General features: G+C 42.1%; 1 protein-coding gene across 2 annotated transcripts in view; it reads left to right on the top strand.

Moving 5' to 3' along the window:
- The window catches only part of POLR3B (RNA polymerase III subunit B), a 1,087,861-nt gene that overhangs the window by 354,434 nt on the left and 717,702 nt on the right, over nt 1-15,725 (top strand). For both annotated transcript variants that reach the window (XM_085652533.1, XM_085652534.1), the window contains one exon: nt 14,102-14,236. In XM_085652533.1, coding sequence (XP_085508659.1) covers nt 14,102-14,236 — 135 coding nt within the window. The remainder of the gene's footprint in view (nt 1-14,101; nt 14,237-15,725) is intronic.

Raw genomic sequence — 15,725 nt, forward strand, 5'->3', positions numbered from 1 at the left:
AGGGAGCGCAAGGGGATTGAAATCCCCTCAGGCTCCCTGAAGTCTTTGTTCACAGCCAGAGCTGTGAACAAAGACACTTTGGAATGTTGGTGCTCCGGGCTTATACGAACCATTATAAGCCCAGAGCACTCCATTGTTTTCAATGGAGCTCCCAACATTCCAATGTTCTAATATAGCCTTATAGCCCGCCGTAGCGGGCTATACCGGCTATTAAAGGCCCGAGCCGAAGGCGAGGGACTTTAACAAAAGCAGCGGGACTTTAATAGCGGTATAGCCCTGCTACGAAGGGCTATAAGGCTATTAGAACATTCTGCCACTAAAGGGCAGAATGTTCTAACCAATTAAACAAAGGCTGCTCGAGGAGATTTAAAATCCCCTTGAGCTTCAAGAGGCTTTTGTAAAACATTGGAATGTTGCTCTGCGGGCCTTTACCGGCCCGTAGAAGCATGGAGCACTCCATTATCTACAATGGAGTGCTCCACATTCCAATGTTCTAATATATACTTATAACAATCTGTACCTAGAACAATATCTATATATAACAATACCTAGAATAATAATCTTGTATAACACTATTATATATATATATCAATATATACCTAGAATAATACCTAAAATAATATCATATATATCACAGTATTATTATATATCTATCTATCTAAGATAGATAGATATATATGTAGCAAAGGCCAGACAACTTTCAGAAAATGCTTAGCACTTCATAAACTTACACCTCTAGTAGAACCCAATATCAACCATGTGACAGGTATACATCTGGGAGCCGTAGTTCCCTTCCAGAAGGTGGATGGGCATGTTTCATGTTTAGGCCCCTCCTGAGACAGTGCATGCTCTCGCTTGTGAAAGATCTTGTATAATACAAGGGGCTTGCAGCCCGACCATTGCCTAGCATTTGTTGGCTTTATTGTCACTTTTGATTGCTGATTTCTAATTGCCCAGCGCGTACTGTCTTCACTTCCTCTTCTTTCAGCTGGAGCATTCTTTCAGCTTGATTGCCGTCCTTCTGCTCATTTCGCTGTGATTAATGTACTACTTATATTTTTTCTTCTTCCCTGTTGTCCTCGTCGAACCTCTTGAAATTTACAGCTGTTTTACTAAGCCACACATGTTTCAAAGAAGCCCTTTTCCAAGTGGATGCATCATGATTTATGAACTTAACACACAGCCAATAGGTCTTGCCTTTCAAACCATTGGCTCCACCATTGCCTTTTGTTAATGCTGTACAGCATGGAAAGTGCCGACATTGGCAATGATTTGTAGCCTTTCTGTATAGCAGCATGGCTCCTAAGCAGCACGACTAAAAATAATAATAATAAAAAAAAACTATTATGCATCCAGCACTTTAAAAAAACAATATGGGGGGGGAGCATTGCTCTGGCTGCATCACAGCATTTTTTTTTTTAACAACACTTTTTATTGATCATGAAGGCAAGGGCTGCAGGCCCCTGTAAACCCAGGGGATCTGCCACATAGTAAATAGCAACAACTCTTGACATGTTTGCCATATAGAGGAACAATGGAGAGCTATTCATACATCATCTATCAAGAACCCCCCCCAAAACCCACCTCCCCCCTCCCCGGACCACACCACCGCCAGACACCACCAGAACCATCTTTGTACAATTAGAGCTCAGACCCACGCTTGACATTCAAATAGGCCCCAAGTCTCCATCCGCAGGAACCGGTGCAAGGAAAATGCCCCTATAATCAGCCCACCACTTCCAGATCTTGAAGTGTTTCCAAGGACACCCACGCGCCCTAAAGATCGGCAACTCCAGGCCCATATTGAAATCTAAACCTCGTTTCCAAACATTGAAAGAGGGAGCCGCCGGGGCCTTCCACGCCCGAGCCAGATCCCGCTTGGCTGTCGTTAGGCCCAGAAGCAGCAGGTGACACTTATAAATATTACCCCCAATATCAGCCATAACATGGAGCAACACCAATCTGGGGTCTACAGCGAGATCCCAGCCCAACACTTCTGACAAGCACCCTAACACTCTTCCCCAAAACCGGTGCACCGTAGGGCAGTGCCAGACCGTGTGCACCAAAGACCCTACCTCCCGCCCACACCTAAGGCAGTCCGGGGAGGCGATAAGACCCGCCCGCCACAGCCGCTGTTGCGTGTAATAAGTCCTGTGCAGATACCGAAATTGGACGAGACGCAGGCGGATCGCTATACTAGCCTCACGGGGGGAGGCCAGTGCCTCCCTCCAATCCGCCTCGTCCAATGGCCCAACGTCCGTCTCCCACCGCTCACGCAGACCCTGCAGGGACGGAGCACTATGAATCACCAGAGACCGATATATTTTAGAAACTTTCTTCTCTTGGAGATCCCCCATGAACACCTGAGCCTCAAGGGGACTGAATTCAGGGATGGATTGAAGACCCTCCAGTCTGGGGGCGAGGGCATGGCGCAGTTGGAGGTATTTAAAGAACTGCGTCTGTGGCATTTGATACTCATGCTGTAAGACCTCAAAGGATTTCATCACACAGCCCTGAACCACCGATCCCAATGTGGAGATACCAATTCTGTCCCGGTCCCTAAACCCAGAGAGGGTCGCCAACGGAGGGAGCAGCCCGTTCTGCCACAACGGAGTTTCCCTGGTAAGCCTACCCCACCAGCCAATATGACATAGAGCCCGGCGCCACACCCGAAACACCACTTGAGTGACCGGTGGCAATGCTTCCCGCAGCACTGTCGCGTAAAGCAGGGTATGTACCGTATGTGGGTCCATAAGTCGCCTCTCCACCGCATTCGCCTGGTCCCCTCTATCTCCATACCACCATTCGTTTAGGACCAATAAATGGGAGGCGTAATAATAGGATAAGATATCGGAGGCGGCCAGTCCCCCGTCGTACACTGACAAAAAGCAGACCCTCAGCGACACCCTGGCCAGACCCCCTTCCCACAAAAATTGACTCCGCACCGCATTAACCTTTCGAAACCAACGGAGAGGAATCTCATAAGGGTGGTTTTGGAGCTGGTAAAGAAGTCGAGGTAGCGCCACCATCTTAAAGATGGCAGAGCGGCCACAGATAGTGAGAGGCATACGCGCCCAGAGCTTAACAACCCGACATACTTTCTCCCATACCGGCACCACGTTGCGCTCCCAGGCGATCGTCGGTACGTCGGTCAGAAAGACCCCCAGATATTTCAGCCCTCCGGCCGCAACCCGCAGTGACGCCATCCACTCACCCTGTACGTCCTGGCCGCCCAGCACCCAAAGGGTGGATTTCCTCGGGTTCATGTATAGCCCGGACGTCTCCCCAAAGACCTGCATCATGCGGAGCAGCCGCGGCCCTGTTCTATCGAGATCCGACAGAAAGAACAACACGTCGTCGGCATATAGGGCAATACGGTCCGAGAGGCCATGTTCCCACTCAAACCCTGTTTATTGCGCATCCATACGGACCCAAGAGGCCAGTGGTTCCATGGCCAAGGCAAATAGGTAAGGCGACAGGGGGCAGCCCTGCCGCGTCCCCCGATTCACCGGGAATCTTGCCGAGGTCGCCCCTGCCACCCGAACCGAGGCCGTAAGATCGGTATACAGAAGTGTTAAATAGGACAAGAAGCGGGGCCCCAGGTTCAGCCGTTACATCAAGGCAAAGAGATAGCGCCAACTAAGAGAGTCAAAAGCTCTATCCATGTCGGCCAAAAGGAGAGCTGCCCGAGCCTCGCGCCGCTGGACCGCAGCAATCGCCACATGTGCACGCCGGATATTGTGACGTGTTGCCCTATGAGGCATAAACCCGGCTTGGGTCACAGCATTTTTTAAATGAGTTTTAGCCACAGTGCAAAGTTGTACAGCATGGCTACAAAACATTGCTAAAACCAATAGCTCTCATTGGCGTGACCTATTTGCTTTGCCAATGCTTGTTACACATTTAACTTTTATGCATTTTGCTGCTTTATGCAAAGAACTGTACGGTTTGAAATGCTTTGTTTTGAATGGATGTCAACCTTTATCGAATACCAGTCATTTTTGTCGTAGGTGTATCTGAGTTCCAAACTTTTCTCACCTAAAATGACTGTACTTTTTGACAAATCTACAACTAGAAGAGTCGAGGACCAAAATTCAAACATTTGGTATCTAATAAGCAGTGCAGTAGTTACAAGGGTCCTGGGACATTTGTGGTAAATATCAATTAGTTACCAGAGAACTTCTCAGTAACCACTGGCTGCCCCAGAACCTGAAGAAAAGGGTTGACAATGTGACTTGGTGCTCCTTGGACTAATGAAATTAATGGGATTCTCCCTTTTGCAGTTCATATGTGGCGTGCAAGTTGTAATCTCAGTTATTCACTATGACATGGTAACATAAGTAATCAAAAAAGAATACTCCATCCCTTCAAATCGGGTGGTAATTTAGGTTCTTTCTTTTGTAGTAGGTGGTTTAATGTTCTGGATAGAAACCTATAAACCCTCCACATTCTAGACCACTTCCTTCCCTAAAATGAGAATACTCTGGAAATTATTGATCAATCAGGAAATTATCCCTAGTCACTTTGACCCTTGGGTGTTGCATAAAAATGTGGTTCCTTAGAATAGCTGATTGGAGAAAGCGGAACCTCTGACATAAAATCCATAAGCAAAGAACCACAGTTACACCCAGGGTCTGGCCCGGGGAGGGAACTAGAGGCGTTAGGGCACTAGAGAACGGTCAGCCTCCAACCAAAGCGTCACCGGGGAGGAGGCTGGACGCATGCAGCACTAGGTTTTCTAGCGGGGAGTACGCCTTGAACTAATGTGGCCACAAGGATTTCCCCCCTACCCCTCCCATGGGGCAAATAGGTTTTTCCAATAGGGTTTCTCTAAACAGGTGGCAGCTGGCTATAGGACTACGTCCCCAGTGGTAAGATTGGAGCCCAATATTTAAGGTCCTGACGAATGCCACGTACCCAAGTGGACAATACAGGCAGAAACATGTTGACCCCCTATTAACAATCACTGATTCACAGCGGCGACGGGATGATAAGGTCCCCACTCACCGCACTTATATATTTTAATCCCACATAGTAACCCCATAGAATAAAAATTGTTCAGGTATACTATGATGGTTTTTAAATTCACTCACTCCTTTTTTTTGTTTGGGCCCCCACTTAGTCTAGAAGTACATCCCTGTCTTCAGGTGTATGCCCGCCCTCTATCAAACGCGGTTTTTAGAGGGCGAGGACTGGCAGATGATGAAGCATGACACCTGGTGGTGTGTGATGCCAGTCTGTCAATTTTTGTGATTTGCCCCCACTAAATTGGGCATCTCTTAAGACACAACTAGGGACGGTCCTTTCTGTGGTTCATAAAATCCATAAGGCCAGACTCCATCTTGTGCAGTCCGAGACTTTTTTTCCCTCTGTTTTTGCAGAATCATTGACGTGTCTTCCTTTGACACAGATGTCTGTCCTTATCTTTCCAAGAACCAGTCTCAGACATCTGCCTTGTTATCTCTATTTCAGGGTCCGATAAAACAACATAAACAGTTAAGTCTGAATTTACGTGTTTTACCTTATTTGTTTATAAAGATGCGTCTACGGCCAGCATATTGATGTACACAGATTATGGAGACTTTCCTAAAGGTATGGCAGAAATTCCATTGTCAGATAAGTTATAGTATAAAAGATTGACCACTTGGGAGGAGATGTCCATCGCCCCAGATTATTATACAAGATACTCCCAGATTGCTGTGAAGCTGCTGCATCTCGTTCTGCACTGAAATATGATACCAAGCAAAGTCTAGGAGGAGAGAAACTAGAGCGGATGTAAGTTTTCCTCACCAGGAAACACTTGCTCTTTACTGCCGAGAACTTCAGTTTCTTGCGGTAAATAAGTAGGCAGTGCGTTGATTCTTCCTAAGAAACTGTAGATGCATGTTACGCTGCCCAATGCTTTCCTAGTCCAGCACACAGAAGTAGGTTTCTGGGTATTAGGCTGCTAGATGACAATTTAACTGTGGTAGAAATGTTCATTTTGTTCTTGTTGTTCGCATCATGCATTTGTGCTGTGTGATTATTTTAATGTACTGCGTAACAGAATGATACTGTTGAAATAAATGCCTTAAAGTGTCTCTTTCGTAGTGCAGTTTGTGTGTAAGATATTGTAAAGAGTGAAATTGGGCTTCTGAAAATACCACTGCGTCCCTGAATCCCTGTTAATGGACTGTTAGTACCTCAAAAGCACTGATGCCATTTCAACTATGTATTAGGGGGTGCTCTGCGAGGTTACAATAACCTGTCTTTCACATTCAGTTGACTCGTATCACCTTTGGAAGAAAACCTTGTAGAGCTTATTTTACACAATGTGGCGCCCAAGCTTTGCCAACAGGGATACTTTGAGACCCTTAAGTAGTTTTTGTTTCAATATTCACACACCAGCATTATGAAGAGTTCCATGGTAATCATTGTTAGCTCCTACGGAGAATAAGAAAGCACCTATTGCCGTAGGTTTGTCAAGCTTGACTTTTAAAGGTTAATTCCCCATCTGTGGGTTTTCCATTTCTTTTCCGTTTATTTGGCAAGATGGGGGCCCCTATTGCAATAGGAGCAAATTACCAGGAAACAGTTATTCAGCATCTCAAACTTCGAGATGTCCCCGATGTGGGGTGCAGTTACATTTGTAATAGCTGTTCATGGGGCATATGCCTTTGTCAAATTGTACGTATGGGTGGAGTTTGAGGCTATAGACGCTGCCTGAGGCAGTTTCAGTCTTATAAATCTGCATCACCGCCTGCGCACTATTGGGCATACCATAATCTGGAAACCTCTTTAACAAACCAAGAGCACAAAAACTGATTTGCTAATCAGTTGCCACACACATGAATGTCCGATTAGGACCATCAATATTGAAGGGGCTACGTGGCTGGTGTCCACTTGTTACACACCCTTTCCATATCCCGAGACATTAGCACTTGCTGATGTAGTAGGGATCTTGAATTTTGCAGTCTCCCTATACAAGAAACTTATACATTTTGTACTGCGTATCATCAACTCTAGACCAGCACTAGTGGCTGGACCAGTAGTTCAGGTGCAGGTACAATCAAGCCGTCCTCAGATGATAAATGCTATCATGAAAATTATGTCCCCGAAGCGTGATGAGTGCCTTCTGGATTGCTTGAAAGAACAACCACTTGAACAAAGTCTATCCACATACGATACCTCAAGACAAATCTAGAATTTTGACTGTGTATCTTCCTCTTGGGACTCGCCGCCTTCATTGGCAGTTCTCTCTTAGGTATTGAAGCAAGAACAAATGAGAATGGAACTGCACCAGCTCTGAACTTAGGAGTAAAGGTAATAGGGACCTTCTCTATAGTTATCTCAATCATCCTGAGGAACATTAAGGGAGAAGCTTTGGTTCTGGCTATGTCAGAGACTTGAAGCAGTTCCAGTTCAATATTGTGAGCAGTAACTACAGAAATAATTGCTGAATTATACACTTCTCTGGGTCGTGATAACTTGAGTAGAAGTTGCAAATGTTAAACGCAACACCATGGTTCATAATGAACCACCATAGCAGTCAACGTCAATCAAAAGAATGCTTTTTCGAGAGAACAATTTATAAGAACAAATCAGTACTTTACGCAGATGTCTTTTCACCATGCTTCAAAGTCATTTTACGAAATAGAGTTCTTCTTGCTTATTACTGGATTCCTAAAAGGTATACGATACCACCTTGGTCCTGTGTTTGGATCATTACAGGAGTGTTTCTTTTCATCATATGGCTAACAGCAATGATAGTCATTCTGCTGCTACTGAATGGATATTTTATCACTGAAAGAACTGTTAAATTGCTTTTGAACCACATATTTCATTCCACAGAGCTTGATGAGATCTCTACGCCGCATACATTAGCCTATGCCGAGGACATAGTTTAGGAAACAGTTCCTTATCAAATAATAGGACCGAATGAAACATTGCAGTTACCATACTTGTTTAAGGTTTCAATTAATTAGGTTATTCTTCCTGGGTCTATTTCAGATGGCTGAGATACAGAGACTGTAAAAAGAATGGTGTCTGATTTACTGATATATACCACCCTGAACAATGAAGGTCCTTATTTGAATACATTATCAGGCCTTAAGACCTCTTCTCGCCCACTTGGTATGGCGAGTCAGATTTCATCAAGGCGAGCTATTGTTTGGGCCTACTGGCCTGTTCTAGCGAGCTGACAATTAACAGCTGTTTTGTTCACTCATAAAGTGAATGAACAATTAAGATGCTTTTAAATCTTGTTTTTATATCGTCAGATTTACTCTGCATTCAAAGCCAGAGGTCAAAAGCCAGTTTGTCTTCCTACATTTCCTTTCCCTTCTCTGACTGTGAAGTTAGAGGATTTTGTAAAGTGAACTGTGTGACTTTTGTGCTATGCAATGCAAAGCGTGTGAAAGGAAAGGCTGTAAGATGTCAGGCTTTTTTTTCTAATACAACATTGAAATAGCTAATAAGTGAACTGTACAAACATTTAAGAATATATTTCAGTAGTTTTGAAGGCAAATTTTTGTATTTCTGTGTGGTGAAAGAGATTTTTATAGGATGAAAACAAATCAGAACACTTTACTTGGTGATGTGCAAATTAAACATATTTTTCCTGAAACCCAATTTCCAAACATTGTTAGTACCTTATAAAGTTTTTTAGTAAAACTGCATGTTAGTGGGAAAGTTTGTAGCCATTTCAATGGAAAATGTGTTGTCTGTAAATGTCCGTGCACTATCACATCATGCTTTAGTAATATATTTATTGAAAGTGAGTTTTTAAACATGGAATGAGCAATATTCCTGCTCTGTTCTGATGACAATGCTATTAGTGAACTAAGAGGCAAGTCATGGTCATATGTACCCTATATTTGGGCTTGATTATTAATATACATGGAGCAAACGTTTATCTATTAAATAAAGAGGTTTTTTTACTTTAGAGATGCTGAACTCGCCTATTTGAAGGTGCTATTATATCTGATGATGAAGAAAATGGTGTCTCTATAAAATAAAATATTTGCTTAGGATTACACAATTTGAAACCAGTTTAGGGGTCAAGTACATTACAGTTAGGTCAAGAAGATTATTCAGGTTACTAGAACTGCAGATCTCATAATATTTTTATGATTTTTCTATGCCTGATTATCAAGAAATGTATTGTTTTAATTATCATGCACACTATTAAATATATAGAACTAGTTACCCTAGGGAAACCTACAATTACACACAGTGAGAACATTGGAAGGTTCTGCTTCTTAATAGTCATCAAAAACATTTACAGGAATGCTGCTATTTGCAGGGAGGGTCATATCTTTCAACCTTTCATTTTTCAAAGTCCACAAAAAAACTTCAGAAAAATGTAATCATGACTAGCAATCTGATTTATTCCAATTAATTTAATGAGAACATCGCTATCCAAGGATATGAGTAATGGAAAGAAAAGGTAGATGGGAAACTTATTGGGAAACAAATTTTTGACAATTTCAAGGAAAAAAAGCCTTATTTCGAGCACGGATTATACCTAAAGAAATGATTTTTCTGAATAAGGCCATTCAACAGACTACCTGTCTGGAATTGGGAGCCATGAAAGACTTTAAAAGATTTTAATAATTGGCAATCACAAAAGAACAATGCCGATTCTGAAATAAATGATATGATCCGAAAAGGTACATATTAATCTTCTCAGTTCTCTTCTCAATGTTTAGCCTTATGGCTCTATGATATTGGTACTGCATGTGGTGTTCTTTCCAACACCCCTGGTCCTAAAGATGATCGTCTTGATCTGCAATATAGCGTACACATACATGTATTGTTACCACATATAGTGTGGGTAAGTTATGCCAACAATGGTTAGCACATTCCAGTCTTTTGGGCTGTGAAAGAGAATTTATCCTTAATTAACCCCTTCAGTGCCCACCCCTTTCCCCGCCCTGTGCCGGCCGTTGCATTAGCGGGCGGGGTTTATGACGAGCTGGTCTCATGGGCACAGCGCAACCGCGGCCCATGACGAGACCAGCTCGTCATGGGCATTGAAGAGGTTAAAGAAAACATGGATTTTTCTGATTTCCTCTTGAGACCACTCACTACTAGTAAAAAATGATTGATAGCAACAGGAATATATGCTATTTATAATAAATTTAAATACGGTTAGCAGTTTTTTTTATCGACAATAGCATGCACATGCTTTCTAAAAAAAAAAAAAGTGTACTTGTTAAACCACAACATATCTTCAGCCTCAGATCTTCTCAAAGGAGATTAAGGTGTGTTACAATTTGGCCAAGCTCAGCTACGAGCTACAATACAATTAAATTGGCGCTCACAACGCCTTAGATCAGGTTATGTGCCTTGGCAAGTGCTGAACGAGACGGGCAATTTTGATTCTTATAATTTGCTCTTGAGACCACTCACGACTAGTAAAAAATGATTGATAGCAACAGGAATATATGCTATTTATAATAAATTTAAATACGGTTAGCAGTTTTTTTTATCGACAATAGCATGCACATGCTTTCTAAAAAAAAAAAAAGTGTACTTGTTAAACCACAACATATCTTCAGCCTCAGATCTTCTCAAAGGAGATTAAGGTGTGTTACAATTTGGCCAAGCTCAGCTACGAGCTACAATACAATTAAATTGGCGCTCACAACGCCTTAGATCAGGTTATGTGCCTTGGCAAGTGCTGAACGAGACGGGCAATTTTGATTCTTATAATTTGACATCAACACAGACAACAATTGTGAAAAATGAATCTACATATACTTTTGTGAGTTTCAAAAAAGCACAATTTTCAGATAGTGAAAATCCACCTGTAACTTGGCAGATACATGGTATTATTTCTTGACCTATTGCAGCTTTTCATTTTATGACTGTCAGAAATATAAATCTTTAGGCTGGTATGAAATGATGCACAATACCCATCTGTTAAATTCATGGACGTTTTTCTTTTTCTTACATGTGCTTAACTTGAAGATTACTCTGTGTTTATCAGTTGTAGCAACCCACCCGGTCACACTCTTCTGTGTGATACAATTTCCTTGCATAGAATTTATAGTGCTTTGATGAGGGTGTTGAATTGTGTTCTATCTATTACTTCTACTTCCTCCATCCCAATGCACCATGAAATACTGAATAATGGGTTTCATTTAATGTTAACCAACTTCAGTTGTTGCGGGATGAAATCTGGCCAACTTTGTGAATACAGTTCCTAAAACAATACACTTTTGTGGAAGAATCTTGTATCCACTGCCTCAACATGTAATTACAATTCACACTTACAAGCTGGGGATGACATTCAGTCCACAAGGCCAGGCTCCATCTTGTGCAGGCAAAGATTCAATTTTCTCTATTTTTGCAGAATCAGTGACTTGTCTGCCTTTGATGCAGATGTTGTCTGTCCTTATCTTTCCAAGAACCTGTGAAATTGTTACCTCATTCACACAATGAAATTGATAAGACACCTGATGCGACATCAGTCTAGGACATGTGCCTCGTTATCTCTATTTCAAGTACAGGTAATAAAATAGTAGTCTGAGTTGATGTGTTTTTTCCTTTTGTTTATAAGCATGCGTCTAAGACAGGTTCTGTCCTATATTCCTATGGTTATGTCAGAAATTCCTATCTCAGATAAGATATAGTATAAAAGGCTCTCCAATAGACTACTTGGGGGGAGAGGTCTTGCGCCCCAGATTATTGTGCAAGATATTGCCAGATTGGTGTGATGCTTCTGCATCTCGTCCTGCACTGAAAGATGATACCGAACCAAGTCGGGGAGGAGAAACGCTACAGCTGATATATTTTTTCCTCTCGAGGGAACACCTGCTCCTGATTGCTGATAACTTTAGTTTTGTGATGTAACTAGGTATGCAGTGCGTTGATTCTTCTGAAGAAACTCTAGATGGAAGTTGCTCTGCCTGATACTTTCCTAGTATAGTGCATAGGAGTAGGTTATAGGGTGCTGGATTGCTAGATGAAATTTTAACTATCCTAGAAATGTTCATTTTATTCTTGTTTGGTCTCAACATGCATTTGTGCGGTTTTAATAATATTCTGTGTGATTATTTTAAGTGTACTAAGCAAGAAGATGAGACTGTAGAAATATTCTCAATTCAGTCAGTGTCTTTTTAGTAGTGCAGTTTTTGTGTGAGATATTGTGAAGAGCAAAATTTGGCTTCTCAAAATACTACTGCATCCCTGAACCTATCCCTCTATAGAGACTGTTAGTACCCCAAAAGCATTGATGCCACTTCAACCATGTATTGGGTGGGGTCCTTTGAGGCTATAATAACATGACTTTCGCATTCAGTTGGTGGTGCATTGAACTATGTTCCTTCATGTCATCCTAGGGTTTTAAAACAAACCTTGTAGCGCTAAGTCATAGTCTTAGTTTACGCACCACCTCAACTCTGTGGGTGAGAGAGTAATGTGCCTAGTTAAGTAGAGCTGATAGCACTACATGACTTCCTGTGCTTTTAAACCAAAATTAATTTAACATTACGGATCTGAAGTTGATTTATTTCTCTCACCAAGTAAATGAAGGCACCCTAGTTCCTCAGACTGAATGCTTGGCAATACTATAATAAACCAGGAGCTTCAGAGATACCTTTCCCTAAAAGGTTAAACGTCTTTCTCAGGTAAGAGAGTTATCAATATCTTTTTTTTTTTTTTTTTTTTTTTTTAAAAAACCTTTATTTTTGGTACATGCACAATACACAGCGTCTGCCTACAACCTCTCGGGGCCGGCCGCTATGACATATCAGAAAAGGATAAAAGAAAAAGAAAAAGGAAAAAGAAAAAAAAAAAAAACCAATTGGGCAGAGCGCCGTTAAAGCAATCTCTGAGTGAAAAGTACCGTGTAGAACATAGAACAATAATGTCAGGATAAGAAAAGGTTTAATTTTATGATTTTGTCGAGTACAATGTAGTGAACTACGAAAAGAGTCGAAGCTGATCACTGACCAGGAGAGACATCACCGTTCACGGAGCACCCAGAAGGAGGCGTTATATAGGAAGGCATTTGTGAGGAAACAGATGGCCACCATCCAGGAACTAAGAGCAAACGCTATACCACAGAATGATAGAACACAATAAACTCCCTACTAACACTGAACCCCGACCCCGAAGAAACAAAGAAACATAGAAGAGAAAGAAACCGAAGAAGAAGAGAGAAAGAAGGAGAAAGAGGGCCATAGAGACAAAGAAAAGACATAAAACACATCCCATCCCCCCACCCTGCATACCAGCGGAAGGCCACGGCCCACCCCCCCCCAATAGGCATGCCCGTCGCCCCAAAAGAACCCCAAGTGGGAAAGAGAGTCTGGAGAGTGGGAAAGAACATCCCAGTCTCCGACTCCCAGAGAAGACAGGAGGAGGAAATTTTACATACTCCCGGTCACCACCAGCCCCATAAGCATCCCCCACCCTGAGTATCATCAGCACAACTGAAGTAGCAAGCAAAGCAGCAGGTGGGGAGACTCCATTCCAAATGTGCGAATAAATCAGATAATTAGCAGTCCCATCCTAGTCCCCGAGTTATCAATATCTTATGCGTCTTGGGGTACGTCACTTCCCCCATGCCCCCTGTCCTCCATCAATACCTCTGTGTAACCTTAGTCAGTGCTATGGTCAAATTTTCCAATCATTTAGTTCTAGCAAATCAGCAGAACAAAGAGATGTAAACTCCCCCTTATTTAAGGAGTCTGCATGTGGAAATCCACACAGGTTTAGCCTGAATGCATTACATCTCTAACTTTATTCCCCATGGTTCACCTGCAGTTTGAGTTTTGGGGACATTGTGGTTGTTTACGTCTCCTAAGTAAGACCAGTTGTTTGCTTTGGATATTTGCATATGATGGGCCAACAAATATCTCATGTTTAGTCAAATGATAATGAAATGCTCATGTCCGGTATAAGTCTACAATGGGTTCACTTTGTGCAAAGCAGTTGGGAGTAGGTATTTGGCCAAATGTTTGTACTTGCTTAGTATGTGTCTTCCTTTTTGAGTCTCAAAATGTTCCTGCTCCTGGGAATATTTATATACCATTCCATTGTATCCACTTGCACTTACAAATTCAAAAAGAAAAATGACAGCTGAATTAAACATTTAAATACCCTATTGTAGGTCAAAGAATTTCATTTTCGTGCAAAGTGCATCTATACAGCTGTAATGGTTCGAAGAGTAATACTCGCACAAGGAGAGAACAAAGTGGATGATAGAGACTATTATGGAAACAAGCGTTTGGAGTTGGCAGGGCAGGTAAGTCATCAATTCAGTATTGTAAAATTAATTTTTTTAACAGGCAATTTCTTTCCTTTTTTTTTTTTTTAAGTTAGGAGGAAGATGATGCCAGTACTTCACGTTAGCATACGCCTCCAGCATTATAATTGCTAGTTAGGTTTTCTCAAAGCATTTGTTTTGAAAGTAGATCACTGTTTGAACATGTGCATCAGGGTATCCTACATTGGAAAGTATGTGAAGTATTTTGCTTTTCTCTTCCGAATGAGGATATTTGATTACTGTAAATAATATCATTTAAATCAGGTGATCACCCAGTTGCCATTACATCATTAATGGAGAGTGACCATGATTATCAGGCAGTGTGCAGCTCATTTTGTTCTCACAGGTCAGGATGTCGTGTCAAAAAAAAATTGTGTTTGGTAATTTTACAGCTATAGATCCAGACCATTTGTCTTTTAAAAAACGTATTGAGGATGCATGTTATCTTCAGCACAAAATAATAGCTGTAAAACCATTTCACAGTGATTGGTGGTCAGAAATGTAGAGCAAAGTGATTTGTGTATATGTAATATACTTCATTTTCATAAATCTGGAAGTAATCTTGGGAGTATTTCTATGGAGGGCAAGGGTGCAGACTGTACTTCCAGGTAGCAGAGTTTATGGTGTGATCAATTAATAAAGAATAAATCTTAGTTTTCCTTTAAACTGTTTTACTTAATGATTTAGGGGCTAATATAGAGTTTGGTGGGCAAACGTGATGGAGTATCCTGTCCACCAAACTCTCAGTCCGTCCGCCTCATTTAGAGTCTGGCAGAAAGTAAGCATTTCATCAGTGGAGCCCCTTTGACTGTGTCGATTAAATCTTACACCAGCAACCCAACAGTCGGTGCAAAGCCTTCACACCGCCTGACCTATTTAGAGCAGATAGGAGGATGTTTTTTTTTCCGTCCCTCACTGCCAGGAAAAGCCTGGAGGAAGGAGAGGAAAACACTCTGGGAGTAGGGGAATCCAAGGATGTGGGGGTGATACATTTTTATTGAAATGTATGGTAAACAGCTTATCAAAAACGTCGGCTGTCCACCAACCTTTTTTGTGCCTTGACGCTGTATCTGCAAAGTATAAAGGTGACTGCTGGGCTAGAAATCATCTCTAAATTTAAAGGACCGAGACTTGAGCTCCTCTGGCATCCTGACAGTCACATCAAACTCGAAATCAGTTTCTTAGATTTAGAATCCCTTATCAAGCCTTTAAAAATCGAATTAGTCTTCCTGCAGTTTATAACAATATGTAGATTGAGGCTATTGTCTGGTAAATCATGTAAACAGTTTCACTTATGTGGGTGGGGGCGCTGGAGAGCCCGGTCGCAAGATGGCTGCACTCTGCTGAGACTCCGCCGGCCCAAGGAGATAATTTGTTAATTATCCAGCTTCCCCACGGACATTCCTCCCCTACACTGCTCCTGCCTCTCTACCAAGCGTGTTGCGGGTGCACGCGACCTCCATTTGGC

Source organism: Triturus cristatus, chromosome 4_1 (genome assembly GCF_964204655.1).
Source record: "Triturus cristatus chromosome 4_1, aTriCri1.1, whole genome shotgun sequence".
Lineage (NCBI taxonomy): Eukaryota > Metazoa > Chordata > Amphibia > Caudata > Salamandridae > Triturus > Triturus cristatus.